The sequence below is a fragment of the Amphiprion ocellaris genome, chromosome 4 (genome assembly GCF_022539595.1).
Source record: "Amphiprion ocellaris isolate individual 3 ecotype Okinawa chromosome 4, ASM2253959v1, whole genome shotgun sequence".
Classification (NCBI taxonomy): domain Eukaryota; kingdom Metazoa; phylum Chordata; class Actinopteri; family Pomacentridae; genus Amphiprion; species Amphiprion ocellaris.
The window spans coordinates 11256110-11280985 of record NC_072769.1 but is presented as its reverse complement, the minus strand read 5'-3'; the positions used below and the strand labels follow the sequence as shown (position 1 = coordinate 11280985).

The window sequence follows — 24876 nt, the reverse complement described above, 5'->3', positions numbered from 1 at the left end:
ATTAGCTTGTATAAAGATTGACATAGTAAAACCAAGTGTGTTTATGACAGAGATACTAATCTAAAAGATACAGCCTATTAAAAACAGCCTAATATAGCTGGGAAGGTAATTATCAGTCTACACCAGGAGCAAGAAGTCTCCAGTAGTTGCATTAACAGTAAAATTCTTCTTGTGGGTTTTAAATGAAATTAGATTTACTATGAGCTCACATCTCCACACCTACGAATGTGCAATATTATCTCTTATACTTGTTAATTTACTGCTGATGCCCCAATAGTCTCTTCAGGTTTGTTTCCTTCCTTGTGTCTTAAATTTTATATTCACACTTTATTTTTACATTCTCTCTGGACAGAACAAAAGCAAACATTGGCAGTATAGAACCCCCACTACTTTGTGACATTGGTAGAAAAAAACAACACTAAAGTTAAATACATGCTGTATCATATGGTTTAAGACAATTCCTGCCATGTACAATATGTAGCAGTGTTTAGAATAGAGACATTGTAAACACAATGCATTACTGGTTCAAACTGGCTTTCTATGTGGTTGTAAAACAGAACATGATAAGGAGAGATTTAAAGTTTCTTTTCCTGGAACTATTCCATTTATATCAACTTCTCTAGAATCCTCTAGATTCTCTGGAATCATAGAGAGTAGTTCCTCTACTCAGAGTTTAAATAAGGGAAGTTTCACCAACATCCAGTGTGGAAGAATTTGCCTCCAGGCCTACAGCATTACAGATTCCACAGTAATTACCTCTAGAACAGTATATTGTGTTTCTGACAGAGACACCTAAAAGACAGCAGCTATGGAGCTTTGATATGTTGTCCCACCACTAATGTAGAAGAGTGCGTTGAAAATTCTCCACCAGGAGTTACCTAGTAAATTGCTCAAGCAAAACATGTGAATCAAACTATATATATATATATATATATATATATATATATATATATATATATATATATATATATATATATATATATATATATATATATATATATATATATATATATATATATATATATACATATATAGTTGTGGTGGCGTCTTGGACATTCGGGGTTGCTGCCAGGGTACCCCAAGCACTTTATGGGTGTTTGATTTTTTGTTTGTTTGTTTTTTGCTCCTGTCACATTTTCACTCACTGGTCCTCATTTTACACTAGAATATAAGGTCCTGCATCTCTATGGAAACTGCACAAACGTAGCTAAAAGCAGAGGGATGTTTTTGATAGTATAATGCCACAAATCCTCAAAAAATCAACAATTTTGTGTCCACAGCAGTTACCAATATTTGCTCTACAAATCATACATATTTTACTATTTACAGTTTTGTTTTCATGCTTGTCTTTTTTTCTGCTCAGCATAAACACAGCCTGCAGTTCAACCCAGTTCAGCTTATAAGTCTCTGAATGTTTTTTTACATGATTGTTGGTCACAGCTGAGTCACTAATGGCTTCTCCAGTTGCACCGAGCTGCTCAGATGTTTTTGCTTTTTATAGAATTTTTTTAATGCAGTTTATTTTTGCTGAAATTTTAAATGTGATGTAGAATAATATAATTTTGATGAAATATCATGAGTTTGGGTTTAGATTTGATTATTTTTTTGTGACAAAACCAGGACAGCAGAGACTTTTGACGTAATTGTAAACCCTTATCTCCGTCTTCATAATGACTCTGTAAGACTTGTGGGCAGCTAAAAAGTGAAGTGACCTCATGTTTGCTCTTTCCTTATTTCATCTGGGTGGGACACCATTTGGGGAAGCCAAAGAAATGCTTCAAATCCACAGTTTGTTGGCAGCTTTTATATACTATATTGGCTCTGTAATCGTTTTGACAACCGTGACAATCATCAGATCTGTTTCCCCAACATGCTGTTGTAGAAATCCAAGGAGTGCAGCAGTATAATTAGACGCTGCATGAAATTCCCTCAAGAGTATTTTCATTTTAGAGCCCGCCATGTGAACCCCAATCTCGCTACTTATTATATCGTCTCCAACTTTTTCCTTCTCTCCACAGATGAGTGTCCTCAGTCTCCTGGGGCAGAGAGTCGTACGTCAGCCCACAAGGAACGCATCGCAGCTCTGGAGAGGCAGCTCAACATTGAGCTCAAAGTCAAACAGGGCGTCGAGAATATGATCCCAATCTACGCCAATGGATCCACCAAGGTACAGGACTACTGTTCCACTGACATTCCGCAAGACGCACACGTTACACCCCTCCCCCAGGTGGCCGACAAGCGACAGTGTGTGTGTGTATTCATGATCTGTAACCTTGCAATCTGCTGACTCAGATCATGATCTCTAAATGTGTATAACCTGACACGCAAAATCACTTCCAAGTGCATACACCTTCTCACTTAATTGCTTAAAATTCTCCCTACTCCTCTTTTTATGCCGTGTCTGCTTTGTCTTTGTCGTATGACCTTGCTCTCGTTCCCCCACTGCCCAATGCTGTTGCACCTTTTAAACACCATATGAGAGCTGCAGCCATCGGCCGACTTGAAAGAAATGCAAAAAAACTTTCTTTTTTCATTCATTACTGCAAATAACAAAGGTGTAAAGTGACACAATTCCTCTTGTCTTTTCAGTTTTTCTAGTATTGTATAATGATGCGTTTCTTTTTGCTTCAGTCGTGTGATTTGCTTTCTGTTTTGTTTCACTCAGGATAAGAAGATGCTGCAGACAGCCCAGCAGATGCTGCAGGACAGTAAGACCAAAATTGACATCATCCGCATGCAAATCCGCAAAGCTGTTCAGGCCACCGAGCACAACGACGACACGCAGGGTGAGTTTGATTGAGTGCTAAATGAATGTAGAAGAGGACTGACGATTGGTCATATTGATTAATATTAATTAGGTGCCTGTGCTTGTGAACTTGACTTTCTTCCACAAGTACTTTTTGGGGTATTTTATGATTTCTTTTGTACATATGCAAAGTAGAGAGCTGATAGAATATGCATGGAGAGTGATTGAGAATGACATGCAACAAGACCTTCTAGCCAGACTTTCACTGTGGAGATGCAATTACATGGTCAGTGCTTTAAAGCACAAGTGCACCCATTATTGGTCTTAAAAACATTTCTAAGCCCCAAATGGCAGTAAAATGGGTCTGCTGTTAATAAATCAATACTGCTACTTAACTTGCTGGATGCTTAACTCAACTGACAATAGCACAAAAACGTTCTTTCCAGATTTTTGGACCATCTGTCAGTCACAGAAATTAAATCCAACTCCTTCTGTTCTGCACATAAGAAGAGAGTGCAAAGCTGTCAAATATTAACATAATTATTTCTGACCCATTAATGACGTGCAAGCGTTAATTTTAATTGGACAGTCTCAAATATTATGCAGTGTGGTTTATGACGGTGGCCAGCTGGCGATGACGGTGTACTTTTGGCTGCGTGTTTTTCATCTCTGTATCTCTTGTGGGATTGACAGTTTCGCTTTCTTCTGCTCTGCATGTCATACATTTTGTCCAGCGCAGTAGCAGCAGCTCCAGACAGCAGACACACAACAGCATAAACAGATCAATGAGGAGCCGGCTCAGTGTTTTCACATCTGCCCGCCTGGGTCTTGTCTAGAAGAAGATGAAGCGGATAGTTAGTTTGATGCGCTGTGGACCGACTACGTGTGTGTGTGTTTATTTGTGTGGGTGGGGTGGCCAAATATGGGAGTGAGGAATACAAAGCCTGTGAAATGGTCCACCTGGCACATTACCACAATCAATCAAAATCATACACGGAAGCACAAAAACATCCAGTCCTCCAACAAAACGGTGGGAGATGAAAAGCCTCTTTGATACGCACACACACACACACACACACACACACACACACACACACACACACACACACACTGTTGCTTTTCTCTGTGTGAAAGCATAGTAGGAACATAGTCTGAGCAGGTGATTGCATATATGCTTTCATGTGAATTTTGCAGTTTTGAGGCACTTGTAAAACAGGTGCAAGTCGTGCACGTACTAAAGTACTTTTGGTCATGCACTGAAAGACACAATCAAACAAAGAACTGTCATGTCCTGCACACATTCTCTGCTTTCTGGACGCAGTCACATTACACGTTGTGTAGAGCGATCAATGCCTGAGCAGGTGAATGACTTTCTACAGGGCATTGAGTGCTGTGGACCATTAAGGCCCGTCTGCTGGGAAAACAGGCCGCTTCATGTCAGTCACAGGAGGTGGACGGTCTGGTAAAACGTAGCAGGACAGCAGAGAGACAGCGATGGAAGGGGGTAGAAGTACAAAACTTGTTTTTAAAGATGGTGCATTCCCTTTGGGGCTATCTATTCCTTTCTGCTCATGTCAGACTGAGGGAGCTGATGGCTATTAAGAAAGTGGGTGTCTTTTAGAGCAAAGAAGATAATGGACATTTGGAAGGATTATTTAAAGGCCTTTTAAGGGCATACTTTATCCATCTGTGTCCTCCATGTGGAAAACCTGCAGGGTTTTTAATGATCTGGAGTTCTTTCCGCTGCTGCAACATGGTAAAAATAGAAAATATAGATGTTAATGACCAGACTGAGCAGCAGTGTACTTTTAAAAGTGCCAAATTTGATCTAAAAATTTCAAGGGAAAGGAGTTATTGGCTATTTTAATCTGCACCTTCTTCTCTCTTGTCAAAAACATGATGCCTACATTACCCACAAACCATCAGCCGTTGACAGTTTGGTTGAAGATGGGTGTGTTACGCTACAGCAGAGTTTAGAGACAGCCTATAGGGTCTGATTTGTAGCCTCCTCATTTTCTTTTTTTTCATTTTTAACATTTATTTTTAGCCCCAATAGATGCTGAAGTAACATCACTTGAGGCAGCTTATCAGACTTTTTGCATCTACCTATGGAGTCAAACTAATTTTATGCAGTGTTTTTCAGACTAAGTCAATGTTCTACTTTAATCGCCTGAACCCCCAAAATTACGCCACTAATCAGAGCCAGACACCACAAAAATAGAAAACTTTCTGATCATCCTTGAACTACTCACTTGTGATCCAAATCTTACAATCATGATATTTCATCAAAACCACTGTATTCTACATGTCTCAGTTAAAATTTGATTTTCTAGTAGCTATATTCTGCAAAAGTCAAAAAATTCTGTGCTCCTCCATGCAACTGTGAAGCCATTATCTACTTGGCTGCGACCAACGGGGACTTTTCAGCTAAACTGTGTTGAACTGCACGAAATGTGTTTACACAGAGCAGAAAGCAGACAATTACAGAAGTTATTTACAAATCAAGTAGTTACGGGTAACAAGTAGTTAATATCTACAGTATATGTTCAGTCCAGATTTGTGGACTGAACATATACTAAGATTTCGTGAAATATTTAAAGAAAGTCACCTTTTTTTCTTCAACAATTTGTGGCATTATAACTGTCATACTGTGTAAAAAATAGCTTTGAATTTGCTCCACTTCTAGCATTGGTTGTGTTGTTTTCATAGAGGTTTAGGACTTTATATTGCACTGGACAATGAGTAAAAATATGACAGAAGCAAAAAAACAATCACCCATAAAGTCCTTGGGATTCAGAGGGTTCACCTCTGTCACATACAGTTACACATAGAGCTTATGCCTTTCTGCACTTTCTCTGTGTGATTATTTTTAATGGTAATTTCAACATATACTTACATGTTCTTCTACTGTGCTGTTGTCCCACATGTGTTCTGGATATTTCTTGGTGATTCTGCCTCTCTACTCTAAACCACGCACACACAATCACAGGGTTGTGTGTACAGTGTACACAGACAGACAGTCTCCAGGCACCACACCCGGTAGAGGGGTCATCTAGCAGGGTCTGGGCTCCCAGCAGAACACCTTATTAGGAGATAAAAGCATCCACCATCACTCTCCACCCCTGCCTCCCTCTTTTCCTTTCATTCTCCTCATGTCTCATGCAGCGTTTTGTGCTGCTCATAAGTCATAAAAATCATTCTTGATCACTCGTCCGTGTCCTCCTGCGCTTCCTCTTCTCTAATCGGGCATTTGAAAGTCAAATGTGCCTTTTTTTTGAATGCTGTTTATTCAATTGTCCTTTTTCCTTATCTCACACCTCCTCTCCCCATATCTGTGTGCTCCATTGTGGTTGTTTCCCACTGTGAGAGGTCGTCACTGTGCCATTAAGCTAACCACTTTGCTGTAATTGAGCTTCATGGGTGCTACTCTGCTCCGAGCCTGACCCCATGTCTGCTGTTTTTTTGTTTTTCCTTTAGCTTGACTGTGTTTTTCCCTTTTCACTTGAGAGCATTTCACCTCATTTTCTGCATTACTCTGAATAGGATCACCAGGTCTTTCCATTTTTGGGGTGAAAGTAGCAGTTGTGTTTATCACAGATACTGGTTTGAAGTGGCCATCAGCCTACAGTGGAGAGTGACTGGGAATATAAAACTATACATAATGTTAAAAAAAAAAAAAAATATATATATATATATATATATATATTCGTAATTTTTGGTTTATGTTTTTTGATGTTATATTTCCATTTCATTTGTAATGTCTCTCTAGCATTTATATATATGACACACACACACACACACACACACACACACACACATTAAAGTACTATGTATTATTTTTTCAGTGTAAGTGTCTCATAGTGAGGTAGGTATACACTACCAGTCAGAAGTTTGGACACACCTTTTCATTCAATGCTTTTTATTTATTTGTATTATATTCTACATTAAAGATTGATACTGAAGATTAACACTTTTTTGTTTACAACATAAATCCATATGTATTCTTTTATAGCTTTGATGTATTCAGTATTAATCTATAATGTAGAAAACAATTAAATAAAAAGCACTGAATGAGAAGGTGTGTCCAAACTTTTGACTGGTAGTGTATAAGTAAATTTATTTATTTTTTTTTATCATGGCAAGCAGCAGCGAAAGCTTGAGGTCGACAAATGCTAATGAAATATTGTTATAAATGCTGGCTGGCTAACTTAAAGTAACAATCAGGCAGTTTATAAAAATGTAAATAGACAAGAGAGGCTTTTTGATTGCTCAGAAAATGGGATGTGCAGCTGTTTGGAAACAGAGACTGGAGATAAAGTTAATGCTGCTCAGAGGCCACTTCCCTCCCTCCAGCCATTGCTAATGTTTCCTTTGTCTGACTCTTGTGTAATGCATGACATGCATTAAGGCATTAACCTAACTTAGTATGCTCAGGGGAGTTCCCTACAACACACCACTGTCAAAACAAAAGAGCTGCAACGTGCACCTGACTATAGATATATTAAGTCATCTTCTCTGATGCACACTGATGGTGTTTGTCAGCAGGTAACCAAGACCTGTGCGGGGTGGAGCTACGTATTGAGGAGCTGAGGCATCACTACAGGGTGGAACATGCTGTTGCTGAAGGGGCCAAGAACGTCCTCAGGCTGCTTGGGGCCAACAAGGTTCAGGACAAGAAAGCTCTGTCTGAGGTCAGACCAGACACGCAGACCCTCAGATATCATGCACACAGTTTCCTTTCACGCACTTCAAAGCATACAGTCACACATTTGTAGATCAGGAGGTTTGTCAGAATGGGGATGTCACTCATAAAGCTGCTGTCTTGCATCACATGCTAACCCAGTAACAATTACATGCAGAATGCAGACGGATTAATTCATATTTTGTATTTGTTAAAGTAAAAACAAGGACAAGTGACCTCACATGAGCAGAAAGTGTTTTTATTCACTATATATAGATGAAAAGGACTACAAGAATCTGCTATTAACAGAAATTTAAATGTTCTTGGCTACACATTACAAACAGAATCTAAATGTTGAGATACTTCATTAAAATGATGCCAAAAACAAACATTTGCTAAAACCAACCACACAGACTGGTCAGAATGATTATAAAGGTTAGCATGGTGGAGGAACAATCCACTAATGACAAGTCACATACACTGTGAATGAAGCTGGCGTCTTAGGTTGTATTTTGCGTTGTCAGCTAGGCAAAAATTTTTCATTGAAATTGTGTTTACTGGGATGAAAGTAGTTTTTACAACCGTGACATCCTCAAGTGTCTGGATGAAAACTATCTTCTCTAGATCAGATATTTCACAGAGTAGCTTTAAGTGCTTTACTGTACACTCTCTGTTCATAATAACATTAGAGAGATATCTTCCCAACAGCAGCTACAACGTGATACACTGTATTGCTCCCACAAATCAAAATATAAAGTGTCTGTGCTGCTGTTGAGATTTGCTGTTCAGCACCAATAAACCGCCTGTTTCTTTGCTATGTGCTTAGATTTCTGGCTTTTAATTCACGCTCATAACTCTTTATTACCTTGGAACACAGAACCAAAATCGACACAATCGTCATCATTTTCAAATATCTGCTACAATATAGGCATACTACACTTGTTTTGTTGTTACACGGCACAATGTTGTTATCTGTCAGCTACTTGTAATGTTTGTGCATCATACTATACTACATATTTTTCATGTTTTACTTGTTTGCTCTGATGTTGTGATTCTGAAAAAACCGGGCATGTTGTAATGTCTTCAGATGTATATTACTTTCAGCCTCTTGCCTTTTGTCCAGGCTGCTATTATAATTTTAAAAAAAATTTCCTTAATGGCTTGCCTGGTAAAATCAGGATTAATTGAAACAGAAAAGCAAAGCTGATAAAGCTGAGGAAAATAAGATATGATGACTGGATTTTTTTGCACTGTGAGACAGGATAAACAGTTTACTTCATGCTCGTCTAACAACACCATCCAGTTGATATAATTGTGTCTTAAGGCCTCTTTGTGTTCATACTCTGCAGGCACAGTCTCGTCTGAGTGAGTCGTCTCAGCGTTTGGACCTGCTGAGGGATTCTCTGGACCAGCGTCTCGCAGAGCTGCCAGAGGACCATCCCAAGGCCAGCATCATCAAAGAGGAGCTCGTCTTAGCCTCCTCACCTGCCTTCAGCTCCCGCCACGGCGCCCCCTACCTTCACAACCAGTACAGCACCCTCAACAAGCCCTCACCTCTCACTGGTACGTTACACTCAACAAAGCTATGAAGGCCAGAGTGAAGTGAAACCTAAACCGTGGGTTGTTCAAGATGTCAAGTATAGACATAAGGTCACAAGCTGACCCTAGCACCCATGGTACAAATAAATACATATTAAATATTTATTTAGAAGGACAGCATTGTATTGTGTTTATGTGCATTAGAGCTAATAGCAACACATATGAGACAGTGCTGTTGGCATACTAACGACTGCCACTATGGTAAACACATACAGGCATCAATGTCTAGGGCTAACTTATCAGTTATGTTAACTTGATGAGGTTTTTCCTCTGGCTATTTGAAATGAAGAAATTGGATGAACAGAGATTTTTTTTTTTTTTTTTTAACAGCGCAAATGGATCATTTAATTATGACTTGGTTTCAGGAACATTTAGCACTTATTTTTTGTGGTACTGTGGTTAACAAGCATTGAAACATCAAAACAAAAACTATCTGAGAAGGTTTTCGGGTTGTCTGAGAACAATCAAAAGCTTTTTGATTGTTTCAGGCAAATTTGTACGAGAAAAAAAACTGCCATTGTGCATCCATGTTAATCTACTTTTATTTAGAAACTCGCTTTTATTCTAGCAGAATAAGTTCATCCCAAATGAGTATATGTGACACGTTTGTAACAGCTGTTGACTGATTTTTTTTTTACTACTGATTGCTGTTTACGTCCAACTATCCATTAATGCCTGTTTGTGGAGGCAATCGTTACTCTTTTTGGGAGTGCACACGATTTAACAATGACTGTGTGTGTGTCTTCACTGTTAGTTGTACCCGCACTGTTTTCCTCTTCCTCCTCAGGTACCTTACAGGTGCAGCTGCTGGGCTGTGTTGGGTTGTTGGAGGTGGTCCCCGGTCGCAATAAAGGGACAGCCGTCATGCTGCCCTGCTACAGTCCCGGAGACACCAGGTCCTTCATGAGAGGCAGCAAAGGACTCTACGGACGCAGCGGCTCTGTCAGCGGAAAGACACCCAGCAAGACGGACGACGTCTCCTGTAAGTGTTTGACTGTGTGTGTATTCTGGTTAGGGCATGGTTTGATATATTTTATGTTTCAGAAGACTGATGTAGATTATTTTCTCCATTGCCAGCCACTTACAGTACAATGTAGGTAATCCACACTAACTATACCACTGCAGCTGGGCAGTTTTGTTTTCTAGTGGTGACAGATATTTTAGAAACTACGGGCCAGTGCTTCCACACAATGACACAAAATCAGCGTTTTTTACTGGATTGCCCAAAACAGCTTTTTGAGGTCTTGCACTTCTTGAGAGAAAATGATTGGCGCTGGTTAATCAATACCTAAAATGTACACTGTGAGCATAAAGTTTTTAAAAAATTTTTCGACCAGTAAGAATTGAAGTGTCAAATAACTGTACAGGTATGTCACTTATGAAGGAAATAATTGCCGTGTTTGTGTGTCTAGCTGAGGTGAGTGCGGTGCTAAAGCTGGATAACACAGTGGTTGGCCAGACAGCTTGGAGGACTGTGGGAGAACAGGCCTGGGACCAGACCTTCACTGTGGAGCTGGAGCGGGTCAGTACATACATACTCCCACAAATTCAGAATGTAAACAACACAACTCTTTCTGTGTAACACCCCTGGTTGCCTGTGTGTGTCTGTTTTAGTCGAGGGAGATGGAGATTGCGGTTTACTGGAAGGACTACCGCTCACTGTGCGCCTTGAAGTACCTGAAGCTGGAGGAGTTTCTGGACAACCAGAAGCACAGAGTTCAGCTGGAGCTGGAGCCTCAGGGCCTGCTGCTGGCCGAGGTACACAAAGCACACTCTCACAACAACAACAACAACAAAATGAGGAAAGGGATGGCTATATACAAAGTGGACACATATACTTGCAAACATGACACATGCGTGCTATAAATACAAAAAGATATTCAGATGTGCACACATACACCTACCCACATACTGTCACATGCACCTGTGCTGGAAAACGCTGCTTTGATAAATCACACTTCAAAGGGCCTGTCCGAGTATGATGTCTGAAAGTAAAATACAGTTGTGGGGTTTTTTTTTTTGGTCATCTGTTTTCATCTTTTTTTTTGTGTGTGTTTTCCAGGTGACCTTCTTTAACCCGGTCATTGAGAGAGTCCCACGTCTCCAGAGGCAGAAGAAAGTCTTTTCTAAGCAGCAAGGTGGGAAACGGACAGAGCAGAGATGGAACATAGATAATTTGGTTGTTTTTCTGCTCTTTTCTACTCACCAGTCTTAGCACAGTTTATACAAAGAGACATCTGAGGCAACAAACTGCAGTTTCATTAAAAATGGATCGTAATGAAAGTAAGTTCAACCTGAAGGGAAGCACTCTGGTGTTAAACATTCAGTCTGATGAATTTTCATTTAGGCCACAGCGCCCTCTAGTGGTGAATAATCTTGTCCCTTCATGATAATGAGAAATGTATTGAGATGCCTCTAGTTAGAAAGTAAAAGATCAAGAAAATCAACTTTAGCATTTTAGCCAGACCTTGAAAAGGTCATTCAACCCCTTCACTGATGTGGTGGCCTACTACCTCCCGTACTGTTGATCATGGACATTTTGGGGTATTTTAGACAATTAAGATGAGGAAAATGTTTTTTTCTTTGTTTTTTTTCCATTAAATTCCAGATATTTTATCATGGTTATGATTTTCAAGTCTGGTCTCAATGCAGTTTTTCCTCCTCAAACACAGATTTTTTCTTTTTACAGTCATTTCACAAAACCAGGTTGAAAAATTCTTCTTTATTATAGGCACTCTTTAGTGCTATCAGCGGCAAATATTGTTTATTTTTTATAGGGTGTCTTTGTCACATAACAGTCATCTTCAAGTCATCGTACCTACTCCGAGCAACATTCTCCAAGAGCTTTTTTTTGGCTGATATAATGTAATTTTGTTTCATTAATAATCAGGATTTTAACAAATATTACAAATTCAGTCACATTTATGTATGCAATTCTTCATTTCATATTTTGGGAGGAACAAGAATCGTTTCCTTCTAGAGTTTTTGAAGACATTTTGATTCATTCTAGACTTGATTTTCAACTCCGTGGAATCTGACGTGTCTCAGATTGATCCTATGACTATAGATTTTACACAAATGAAACAGGATTAATGTTCAACAAACGATAGAAATGTAAAGACTAATTTTGGTAGGACTTTTGTTGCTAAATGTGTTTTCGGCCACCATATAGCTTCAGTAGAAACTAACTTCCCTCTGTGGGTGATTGATGATGATTAGCTCTGCGATTCGTTAGTGACTCTAGACATGTGTGTACATTTCCAGGCAAAGCGTTCCTTCGGGCTCGACAGATGAACGTGGATATTGGGACGTGGGTGAGGCTGCTGCGAAACGCCATCCCCACCGTCAACAACTCGGGGACCTACAGCCCCAATGCACACAGCCTGACACTCAACTCTGGGTGAGACATACACAGTAAATGGTACATAAGCTGCACAGACGTACACACTCCACCTAACTCAGGAAAAACCACTCACCATGTGCGACGTTTGATAGCCGTCACTCAGTCTTTGCTATCAAACACGGCAGCATTCCTTGAACCTTTTTTTCCTTGTGTTTCCTGGCAAAGAATAAAGCATGCGATGCTTTCTCTGCCTCACGTTTAACAATCCTTTTGTATTTTGTTTTATGTCCGTTTGTCCGTCTGCATTGCCACGTTGGTCCGTTTGTGTGTATGTGTGGATTTTTCAGGGAGATCTCAGTGGAGAAGTTAAGTCTGGACAGCGATTCTCCCATAAGAGGCGATTACAAGAGAGACATGGACACAAACACTCCGGTGAGACAGACAGAGAGAGAGGAAACCCAGGAAACAGGGGAGGTGTGTGACCAGGGCTGATGTCTTAAAAAAACATTTTCACATAACTGAATCCACACTTGAATCCACAAGAAAGGAAGAGACATCTGCACTGTTTTTCTTTTCTTGCTTTTATCAGCAAATCATGTAATAATCCATAATGCATGCAATGATGGTTACAGTTTAGGTTAAGTTCGGACCGTATTTTGCAGCTAGACACTTTTGCTTGAAACAAGAACACAGAGTATAAAAAGTGAAATAAAATAATTGCACTTAAGAAAACAAATGTTTTTGAGAACATTAGATTTTCTACAAATAGCTAAAGCTAAAATGTTCATTAAGCTCGTCACACTGGGATTTTACACAATTTCATGCCATATTACAACTTATGCAAATAGCTGTTTTTAAGCTATATGTAGTGCTCATGCCAACGTCTGCTGTACATTTATGACTGAGAAATTAAGATTGCTGTCAAAACATAGTTTGCAGTCTGAAGAACATGTTTATTAGGAGACTTTGTGAGATATTTTTTGACTTAAAAAGAGCCTGAAAACCAAATTAATATTGACCACTCATGTCAGCTGTTGTTAACAATAATTTAAGCTAAATCTAATACGTACATATTTTGATTCTGGTCAGTGCCATCTCTGCAGTGCATTACCTATGATGTGAATGCAGATTTAAAAGCAAATGAAACTGTTAAATCCACTCTCCACGTCTTTCTTAGTCTAATTAAACATTTAAATTTAGTGAGAGTAAATTATTTTCATTCAATAAGCACAGCTGTGTGGATTGCCAGTGAGGTCTGTATCTCCAAAAACTGAACATTAATATAAAGCAGAGCAGGGGCAGTAAGTGTCTCTTGTCTCCCATTTTGCATCTCCTTGTCTCTACATGTGTTTTCCTTTTCGTTTTTTCCTCGCATGTTCTCCAATAGGACCGACTGCAAGTCATCGAGCCTTTCTCCCCCCGAGACCTCACCCCTGAGTCCCCTATCCGAACCCCATCTGTCAGCAGGTACACACACATACACAGAAACACTGTATGTGCATTTATTTTTTGCCCTGTGTGCACATAATAAATGGACCATTTTTCACAGAGGACATTTTGACACGTGGCAGTACAATAGCCGACGTGTCAATAACATAATTAGCGATGGCTGAATTTAATATATGGCGGTTCATATCACCTGAAAGCACAGATGTTCTGGACTGCAGCAGGTCGGGACTCCCACAACTGTAAAACATGCAGGAGTCTAATTCTGAATTGCCTGTAGGTATAAACGTAACTGTCCATGGCTGTCAGTCTCCATGTGTCAGTCATGGCAGCCTGTCCAGCATGATCCATGCCTCTTATAAGCCGGGGTTTATTCCAGCAACCCTTCATTAACCGTCCATTCTATTCCTACCTGAATAGAAAAATGCCATTGTTAATTCTATTTATAGCTTCTCTGCTTTTCCTGCTACAAGTCAAAATGTCTGCTGTCTGTTGTCACTACCTGGCAGTGGGCTGTAAATTAGGGCTGAACAACAACTCGCTTTCAAATCAATATCAGATTTTGAAACAATCCAGTTCACAAATCACAAAGGCTGCAATTTAGTATATACAATACGCACTGTGTCTGACGCAGGGTTTTATTTATTCTTAATATTATTCCTTTATATAACCTGATTGCAGAATGTGCAATACTTAATGTAGAGGTAGCTTGAGTCATGACTGACCTACCCATTTCAGTGTCTAGACTGTTTTCAGAAAGGTCCTATTACATTCTTATTGAAATCATTTTATTTTTATTGCTTTATTTTTTTTAACTTAACAATGTCACAGATTGTGTAATCATTGTTATAACTTCTATGTCAGTTAGGAAAATGTAATAAATACACATTGGAAGCAATTTATATCTTTAAATCCTCTTACTTGTTTAATATATTTTGATGGTATTTGGTGGTAATGCCCCGTCACATGTTTTAAGTCAACTACACAGTTAATATGGAACTTAAACTTGACTTTAAATTATAGCACAGATCTCAGTGTCTGCCATAGAAATCGCAATTAGATATTCTCCCTGAATCGTTCAGCCCTACGCTGCACCTACATTCTCAGTTTCAGTGTGTGCAATGATAAGTGATTGCCTTGTATTAAGAGTGGTTGATATATTTCTAATGGGTTTTTTATGCATCCGACCCTCCAGCAAGCAGAAGAAAGGTCCTCTGTCTCTCCATGACTTCAGGCTGATCGCTGTGTTGGGCAGGGGACACTTTGGGAAGGTACAGTTTCATTAATGGTCTTTTTTAAATTAATAAAAGTTGGAATCCACTAAACAGTTATTCAAACCCATCAGTGTTAACACCAAGAAGAAAAGAGGTGGTCAATATGTGCACAAATATAGTAGATACTCAGTGGGACGATAACAGCCCATCTGGATCTCGGTGTGTTTTGAGCCTGGACTTTTCTTCAGGCAGTGTCAAGGAGTTTGGGCTGATGTGTTTCTAGAAATATGGAAAAAGTGATGTGATAAGTCAATCATACCCAGAAAACCATGCATAAAGGACAACGCAAAAAGGCTGTAAAAAAAAAAAGGTGCCAGTATTTGTGCACGTACTGAATGTATTTAGCTGGTTTACGTATCTGTAATCAATTGTTTTTTCCCTTGTTTCTTTTGTAACAATCATTGTCATTCACAAAGTGTTGTGGCTGCTGGAGCTAAGATGAAACCGTTTCTCACATATCGATCACATTCCCTTGAAGAAAAACATTTAACAGCACAAAGAGTGAGGTGAATTGCAGGTTTAAATCACGTAATCCCAGCCTTCTTGTGATATCTCAGTACATTTGAAAAGGTTTTCTTTTCTTCTGTTCATCAATAACCTACCGACATCCACATCTAGAAGCACTTGCACTTGTACAAGCTTTTGTCTTTCAAAGAGTGAATCAAAGTGTGTCTTTGTGTCTGCAGGTGTTGTTGTCAGAGTACAAGAAGACAGGCACGATGTTCGCCATCAAAGCCCTGAAAAAAGGGGATATCGTAGCTCGGGATGAGGTGGAAAGGTGTGTGATGTGTTTATTCTTCAGTGCGTTTGTGTGATTGGTTGCTGTGTTTTTACAGCTCCAGCAATACACGCAGTATTTAATCTGTGGCGCTGTGTCTTGAATCACTGTGATTACAGTTCCTCTGTGGGCTGAGTGTGGGTGTCTCACTGACCAAAATAAACACTGTCTAATTATGTGTAAATGGCCCTCTAATCTTTTTCTCTCCACCCCTCAATCCTTACTTTTCTCTCATTTTCTGCAAGCTCCCATTTCTCTCGCCTCCTCCTCATCTCCCCTTCATTTTTACCCTCCTCCCACTCACCTTCTTTTGACTCTTTATTCGCTTTGTCTGTCTTTCCTCCTCCAGTTTGATGTGCGAGAAGCGCATCTTTGAGATCGTGAACATGTCGCACCACCCCTTCCTGGTCAACCTGTTTGCCTGTTTCCAGACACCAGAACATGTGTGTTTTGTGATGGAGTACACAGCAGGAGGCGACCTGATGATGCACATCCACACAGACGTCTTCACAGAGCCGCGAGCCGTGTACGTAATGTCTCCGTATTTGAGAAAATGCTCAAGGAAGACTTTCTAAAATTGTTGCATCGGTTTGTGTAAGGTCATAATCGGTTAGATATTGGCACGTATTAGTCCTGCTCATAGGGAAAATTCATATAATCACACTTTGGGGGTGAAGAAGTTCATGAATTACTTCTCAAAGTACAATGACAGATGTTATTAGTTTAGTAAATCAACACATTTTAGTTTTATCACCAATATGTCCTACCTTTATGGTCATTTTGGAAATTCACATGTTTTGACTCCCTTTTTAACTCACTAAAGTACACTGAAAACACTAATGTCAATTTCCCAGTCAACGCTGGCTGTAAAGGGATCTTTTTACTTGTCATAGCAATAAAAGTACAGGTGCAATCAATAACATTAAAGAAGGCCGAGTTCCATTAAGTGTTCAAGTATTCTCAAAAAAAATTAAGACAAAAACAAAGTTTATATCGACAAGCATCTAAAGGATAGTGGATTTGAGGACAGTAATGTTCACATTCTGTACAGATGCTTTGAAAGAGGAGTGAAGGAAGTCATCTATGTTAAACTGAAACAGCCATCTCTAAACAGAGGAAGGGCTCTTATGATACCATTTATCAGGTACCTAAAATGCAGTCTTGAGATTCAGAAAGTTGCAGCATCATTAACATCTTGTGTCATCCATGATCTGGCAGTTTCACAACCATTGACACCTTAAGACATCTTAGTCTCAGGTCATAAATGGACCATTAGCAGTGATTTGGGGTAACTGTAGTCAGTTCGAACTAAACAAGGCTCTTGGATGAGAGGTGAAATGTTTTCAGGGACCATAAAGAGGAGCCTAGTTGCTTTCTGCTGGAGGTCTTACTGTGAACTAGATGACTGAGAATCCACATAGATATGAGTCGACAACAAAACGGTAATGTACTGAAAAGCCTCACTGTGGCATCAGCTGACCTTCAGAGAGTAATTTCACACAGAAGGACAAGTGTGAATTTCGTCGCTTTCACTTACAGGATTCATCTTTGGAAAACTTTCAGTGTACATCTGGGCACTTGATGGACTGTTGAGTGTTTTTAAAAGATTGTTTAAACCACTAAAACTCATTTCTGATCATCAGAATTAAATGTGCCAGTCAAATGCAGTCTGTTCACACCCACATAATCCTGAGAGAGTGGCTGAGTCTGATCGGCTGAAATAAATGAATTTTTTTTTTTCTTTGTTTGGTTATTTATTTCCATGGTGTCCAACAAATTGATCAGTTAAAGATGTCAATGTTACTCTAGGACTAGTAGTATATTTTTGTTTCACAAACACAGAAGTGTTTCCCCACAACTGTATTATCAGTGTCCCGCCCAAAGCAGCGCAACAGCTGGCAAACAGCTGTTTGTCAGAGTATTTTTTTCCAGCCTGTAGTGAGCTAAAAGCAGAATTTCCGGTATTTACTATGAGGTTTGCCTTTTATCACCTTTCTTCAGAAGTTGTCAATGATGTTTCTTTGCTTTAACTTCAGGTTTTATGCAGCCTGCGTGGTTCTTGGACTTCAGTTCCTCCATGACCATAAGATTGTGTACAGGTGAGTGGAGGCCACGCAAATCTGTTTTCTCACCTGAAAGCTTAGATGTACACTACCGTTCAAAAGTTTGGGGTCACCCAGACAATTTCATGTTTTCCATGAAAACTCACACTTTCATTCATGTGCTAACATAACTGCACAAGGGTTTTCTAATCATCAATTATCCTTTCAACACCATTAGCTAACACAATGTAGCATTAGAACACAGGAGTGATGGTTGCTGGAAATGTTCCTCTGTACCTCTATGGAGATATTCCATTAAAAATCAGCTGTTTCCAGCTACAACAGTCATTTACCACATTAACAATGTCTAGTCTGTATTTCTGATTAATTTAATGTTATCTTTATTGAAAAAACACTTTTCTTTCAAACAGAACTACATTTCTAAGTGACAGTAGTGTATGGCTACTCAAGAAGCAGTTCCCAAAAAAACATCTACCACCCAAATAAAGTGGAGAAGCTCTAACACCTCCACCGAGATGTTTCTTTTTTAATCCTGAACTGTTCAATGCAAAATATCTGACCAGAAACAGCACAAAAAAATGGATCTAAGAGATTTTCTAGAATAATTTTTTTAATATAACAACTATCCCTTTGAATTTACATGAAGCTTGTCATTCTGTTTTCCCTTCAAATATTTAGTGAGCTCTTGATTTCAAGCCTTGCAAGCAGAAGGGCTCTTGGAATGACAGTGTTGGTTTGTCAATTCACTGGTTGTGTACTGCTACTACAGATTGGCACATTCATGGTGCCCATATAACAAACCTACTGACTTTAGGTTCACAGAGACTCTGTTTCTTTAGCAAAATGAGTGTGACATTTGTAGTAGGCACAGCTGTACAGTGTCAGTACAGTGCAGCCGCACAGAGCTGCGAGGATGTCTGCAGACTCAGTCTCCAGTTTGTTTGCATCTCTTTAAAACTCCTTGTGTACTTCCTGCTGTGTCTGCTGAATACTGTAAAGAGACACTGATTCTCACCTACATCTTTTCTCCCACCCAGAGACCTCAAGCTTGACAACCTGCTGCTAGACACAGATGGTTATGTGAAGATCGCTGACTTTGGACTGTGTAAAGAAGGTGGATATCAATGTTACTGGCAGAAGAGCTTTTCTTTTTCCTGTTGTGTCTTGAGTGCAGTTTGCCTCTGTTGGGGAACTTTTATTCTTCAGGATACAAATTTATTTTAAAGAACGAGAAAAAGGTTGCACAAACGTTGCTCATTCTGTCAGGAGATGTGCACGTGGAGGGCGAGGTTGAGCAGGATGCCGACTTAAACATAGTAGTGGAAATGTAAATGAAGAATTTGCACAAACATTTATAGACTACAAGGTTTAGAAACAAAAGAAATGAACAAGGAACTCCTCCACACCTCCTGCCAGATTTACCCAAAAGCTTTCAGCCTCAAACTGTTTCATCTGTGTGCAGGAATGGGATATGGAGATCGGACCAGCACATTCTGTGGGACTCCAGAGTTTTTGGCCCCAGAGGTCCTCACAGATACCTCCTACACTCGAGCAGTCGACTGGTGGGGAATGGGGGTCCTCATCTATGAAATGTTGGTGGGAGAGGTGAGAACTAACACGCTGGCTGGACATTTGTGTGAACAATCATTCCAAACTTGTTGGGTTAATATCACATTTATCTGGTGCCACACTGTGCTTTCACAGCAGATCTTGTAGGTGAGATAGTGTTCCTCTGGGGGATGGATCTGAGCACGTCCAGATCTGGAGTCGCCTGAAACATTGAATTTAACAAAAGAGCAAAAAGATAAAAGCTTGGAAATCCAACATAACACTAGAAAACTAGTCGTAAATAGATATTTGTAACATAATGAAGATTTAGCCTGGATGCTTATTTATTTTCATATATTTTTCCTTGTGAAATCTTTTTTCTTATTTATATTGTTTAATGTGGATTGGGTGTATGTGTTATCTTGTTTTTGTGCTGCAGTTTGTCTAAGATGTGGCTGGTCTCTTTACGTCACACAACGTTTGCTGTCGTTAACACACTGATCTGCGAATTACAGTTCTCTGAAATGAATTGTATTACGTTAAGTATGCTTTTGTGTGTCCTCTCTGTGTGTGTGTATGTGTGTGTAGTCTCCATTCCCAGGAGACGATGAAGAGGAGGTGTTTGACAGCATTGTGAATGATGAAGTGCGCTACCCACGCTTCCTCTCCACTGAAGCTATTGGCATCATGCGAAGGGTAAGAACACACACACTGTTTCTCATTGTCTCGCCATCTTTATTCCCCGCAAACTATACGTGACAAATGCTGCACTTGCATACAAAACACGTAATCACATAGTTAACCATCTGACGTACGCACTTACTCAGAGTAACACAACAATATCTCCTCCTAATGTGCTGTTCTTGTGTGTGCAGCTGTTGAGGAGAAACCCAGAGAGAAGACTGGGTTCTGGTGAGAAGGATGCAGAGGAGGTGAAGAAGCAGCCATTTTTCAGAGTAAGTACACTTATTTGCACTTTGGCGTTGTGTTGAAAGTGCAGACAGGGCCTGTCGACTGCTGCTTTTCAGCTAAAAGCTCTCGTTGACTTTCTCTGCTCCTGCTGTTCTTTCCTGCAATATTTAAAACTGCTCTGCTGACAAACATCCAGATCTCGTTGTGAAGCAGCAGCAGGAAATGTTTGGTTTCCACCAGCAAGAACAGCTCTGATAAGACTCAAAGCAGCTGTGGCTTTGGATAAATATAATATAGTGTTATATAAATGCAGTTAATTTGCAAATGTGTTTACCAAAGCAAGTAGAATAAGGCTGATATCTGAAAGCGCAAACCAGCATGTAGGACTGAGACTAAACTCCAAACCAGAGACATTCACTTACAAAAGCATTAGACACTGGCGGTTGAAAAGGATTTTTAAAAACAGAGTAAGTTGATTAAACTGCCCTGTTCCAAGACTTTAGAAAAGCAGCGGTACTTGTCCTTCTTGCCACCTTTTTAATTATTTCCTCCATCTCACTCTAGAATGTGGACTGGGAGGCGTTGCTGCAAAGGAAGGTGCCCCCGCCATTCGTCCCCTCTATTGGTGGCAAGGAAGACGTCAGTAACTTTGACGAGGAGTTCACCACCGAACCGCCGACGCTCACGCCTCCACGCGAGCCCCGTGTGCTCTCCCGCAAAGACCAGGAAAGCTTCCGGGACTTTGACTACGTCTCTGACCTCTGCTAGTGGGCCGAAGCCCGCAGATCTCGAGGAATGTTGAATTTTATTTTATTTTTTTTGAAGGCTTCGCGACGGTTGTAGCCAGAGCGGACTGACTGTCTCTACTGACCGTCAGCGCTCGTCTGCCGTCATTTACACTGTGAACGAATGCAGAGAGACCGAAGACAGACGGTCTGAGTTTTGTCTGTCTGCAGGGTTTTTAAGGTCATGGACTGAGGAAAAAATGAAAAAGCGGGACAGAAAGTCGCTGCGGTTAAATGTTCCATCACAAACAAAGATAAACAAAGGCCCACTCTCCAGTCATTGTACAACAACAGTGAGCTGTGTATCCTGCAAACATTAGTCTTTAAAATGCCTCCTCCATCCTCCTGTGTGTCAGTGTAGTCACCTGTGCAGCTGTGAGAGCAGGAGCTTGCTGTGTTTTTGTACTATTGACTGCTTAGGGGTTGCTCTGTGGCCTCTCATACCAATGCCTTACATTTGTACTTGTATTTGTTCCACTGAAAAGCATTTTGTTTTTATTCCATGGCCCTCTGTATACAGCGTGATACCTGCAGAAATAATGACATTCAGAAGGTATTTGTGCTCAGAGCTTTTCTGACACTCGTAAGATTATGACCCTCGATCTTTCTGACTGATGCGAGGTGAATTATAGTTAACTATGGGGTAAAGAACCACTGTCTGACTTCACTGCAGCGGACTTTTCTTTGGATGTCCACCAACTACTTTTTAAAATTGTGCTGCTTGGATTTTACAACAGCAATTTGCAAATAAGTAATATTTAATGAATCCTCTGTGCATTACTTAATACAAAATAGTTTGGTTTTTTTTAGTTGGGTTTTAGAAACAGTTTTATACAAACATGTGTAGCACACACACACAGACAACCATCAGCATAAAAGCTATCTGGCAAACAGGTTATGTCAACAAAAGAAAACACTAAACTGATGTAACAGACACATTCATCCAGTTCTCTACATGCTAGTAGGGTTTTGTGAACATGAAGTAAGTAATTTCCCTCCAACGCGATTCAATTTTAAAACTCACTGACTGTAAGAATTGTTTTAGTGTCTGTTTTGAGAGCTGAGGCCACCAACAGACTGAAATCCACCCGCTGTGCTCACTCACTGCAGCGTCCCGAAACTGATTGATATCTAAGTACTTGTGGGAAATTTGGGTGGTGCCATAATCAAAACAAACCTCATTAAATGCTTTTCCGCTGTGGAACCAATTAGAGCGCTCAGAGCAGTGAGTAGATCCCAGTTTTCTTGGCAATACATTTCTAAATGAACAATAACATTAGAGGACAACACAATGATAAATGTTAGATATGAGCCAGTGGTAAAAAAAAGAGGTTACAGGAGAGGTTTGTTGTGATGCTGTATGTATGATGGTGTGGATTTTACTTATCTTGTGTACGACAATACAAAACCATGTGAGCCTATGAGATGACTTATTTTATAAAGAAAACCTGGAGTGAATATTAAGTCTGTTTATTGTTGTTGTGGGGCCGGGGAGCATTTGATCCAGCTGATTAAGGGTTATATACAGATACTGGAAAAAGGTTGGAAAAAATAGCAATAGCACTTGAGATGCATTTCAGGTTTTTTTTTTTATTTTTAAAAAGCAGCGTATAAACAGGCATTAATGCAACTTTTTGAATGAGTGGGTGTGTATCCTCATTGGTCACTGTCCAGCTTTTGAGTTACGGTTTAGCCATAATTAAATATTTTTTATCCAATTTCAGTGGAATCGCATGATCACAGACTCGATTTAACTAAATCTTATTTCTATAACACAATATGGCAGAAAACAAACTTGCCTCAAGGGGCTTTACAATCTGTAAACATCTGTCCTTAGATCCTCCATTCACTTGTGTATCACTTAGACCTGCAGTTTACAATTATCTTCATTATAGATTAATCTGTTGTGTATTTTTTGCTGATCGTTTGGTTTAGAAAAACATACAAAAAATGAGATTTGTTTATTGAAACTTCCACTGAGGCTCACTCTTGATCTCTTTAAACAATCTAAGTCCCCAAAATAATGTTGTTTATAGTGAAAGAAAACAGAAACAAAGCAAATCCTTCCTCCGGAGAAAATCCAACCAACAGATATGTGCTCATCAATGACTTGAATGATTCACTGATTTAACATTTCCAGTAGCTGCTCATTTTTTTTGAGTAGAATATTTACTATTATTACGGTATGTGTCGATTCACACGTGATTTGTGGACTATCAGGAAAAATAACTAATACTGATTTCAGCCATGGAAGTTGAATTGCCAATGAACAGAAATATTTATATTACAGTATTTGCTGATCAGCAGTCTGACCTCTAACTTTCCATCAAACATCAGTAATGTATGCACAACTTCTGATATAAACATGGAAATAAACAGAACCGGACACATAACCTGTATAAAATAGGTAAGCAGTTCCATTCTAATCTGTATTTTATGGGTAAATGCATGAAAGACACTGATATCATGTGGAGTCGGTACATGTAAAGCTAATTAAATGCTCCCACCTTTTAGTAATTTATAATGCTCAGGTGCATTTTCAGTCAGCCGATACATTTTATACCGAATGTCAGACTGTATTTGCAACAAATTGGCAAGCACAGTCAATAAAATACATACATACATATATTAAATTACATTTTTTCTATATTTTTTGCTGACAGCAGCTAAGCAAAATAGAAAAATCACACAAATTAGTACCAAAAATTTAAAAAGGGAGGAAGCTAAGGCACGGAATTTGTGTCACAATACTATAAAAATTATATTTTTACACATAAAATACTCTACTGGGGTGATCAAATATTATCAGATCAATGTTTAATACAAAAATCTGCTATAATCAGCATTGCTAAAATTACAAATAAGACGTAATGACGATTTACAGTGAATTACAACGTGTTGTTTGGTTGGTCGACCCCCACTTTTACCGGTTTGGTTTATTCTCACTGCAGGTAGTGTTGTTTACAGCTGCAGCAGGAAGCTACTTTCAGTGAAAAAGCTCTAAAATCGACCCGTACACGACCTGCTCAGCACCAAACTGCAGACACGACCAGAGACCATGAACACAGTGGAGCACTGAGCAGCAAAAGACACACATTTTCCCTCCAGAGTTCGCAGAGACCAAAAAGGAGCTAAAAGAACAGTGAATATTGGACACAAACTGCCGGCTATGGAAATAAAAAACAATCTCCACATAAATTTAAAAGATGTCAGGTTTACAGCTAGTTTCTCCAGGCCTGGAGTTGATATAAAAAAAATGTTTTGCTGGTTTAACAATCATGACAGAGTGAAGCTCCTGAATGAATTTAGATATAATTAGTTCTGTTTACAGTTGTGGCCTGCGGTGTGTAATACTGAAGAAAAAAAGGCATGAAATTCCCACATTTAGCCTTTCCTGTCGGTACTTTATTGTTTGTCTCCTCTCTCCAGTGATCCCGTTGCTCTATAAGTCTCTCTCCAGGGTCTCAGCAGGGGAAATGCTGAGGAACACCTGGGGTCACGGTCTGCAACCAAAGTCTCTTTTCATTATCCATTCTCCTGCTGAATATAGTATTGATTGGTCGGTGACAGTTTGAGCGCTAGAAGCACCAAAAACGCTGTTAAGATTTGAGAAGCTTCAAGGAGTCGTCTCTACTGATGCCAGCACTGTTGCTAAAAGGAAATCTTTGGATTTGTTGGGTTGTGTCGGAACCTAACTATTA

The 24876-nt window shown here is 39.6% G+C and overlaps 1 protein-coding gene across 5 annotated transcripts in view; it reads left to right on the top strand.

Annotated features, from left to right (window-relative positions):
• Positions 1-22633, top strand: part of pkn1a (protein kinase N1a) — a 60763-nt gene extending 38130 nt beyond the window's left edge. For 2 of the 5 annotated variants that reach the window (XM_023263665.3, XM_023263663.3), the window contains exons 4-23: positions 2019-2167; positions 2666-2786; positions 7289-7437; positions 8777-8990; positions 9814-10008; positions 10439-10548; positions 10641-10784; positions 11089-11164; positions 12291-12426; positions 12717-12843; positions 13757-13836; positions 15011-15086; positions 15776-15867; positions 16217-16393; positions 17904-17966; positions 18968-19044; positions 19393-19535; positions 20067-20174; positions 20354-20434; positions 20955-22633. In XM_023263665.3, the coding sequence (XP_023119433.2) occupies positions 2019-2167; positions 2666-2786; positions 7289-7437; positions 8777-8990; positions 9814-10008; positions 10439-10548; positions 10641-10784; positions 11089-11164; positions 12291-12426; positions 12717-12843; positions 13757-13836; positions 15011-15086; positions 15776-15867; positions 16217-16393; positions 17904-17966; positions 18968-19044; positions 19393-19535; positions 20067-20174; positions 20354-20434; positions 20955-21158 (2522 nt within the window). In that variant the 3' untranslated portion in view covers positions 21159-22633. The remainder of the gene's footprint in view (positions 1-2018; positions 2168-2665; positions 2787-7288; positions 7438-8776; positions 8991-9813; positions 10009-10438; positions 10549-10640; positions 10785-11088; positions 11165-12290; positions 12427-12716; positions 12844-13756; positions 13837-15010; positions 15087-15775; positions 15868-16216; positions 16394-17903; positions 17967-18967; positions 19045-19392; positions 19536-20066; positions 20175-20353; positions 20435-20954) is intronic. The other 3 variants (XM_023263667.3, XM_023263664.3, XM_023263666.3) reach the window with 3 other exon arrangements.
• The last annotated feature ends 2243 nt before the right edge of the window (positions 22634-24876 follow it).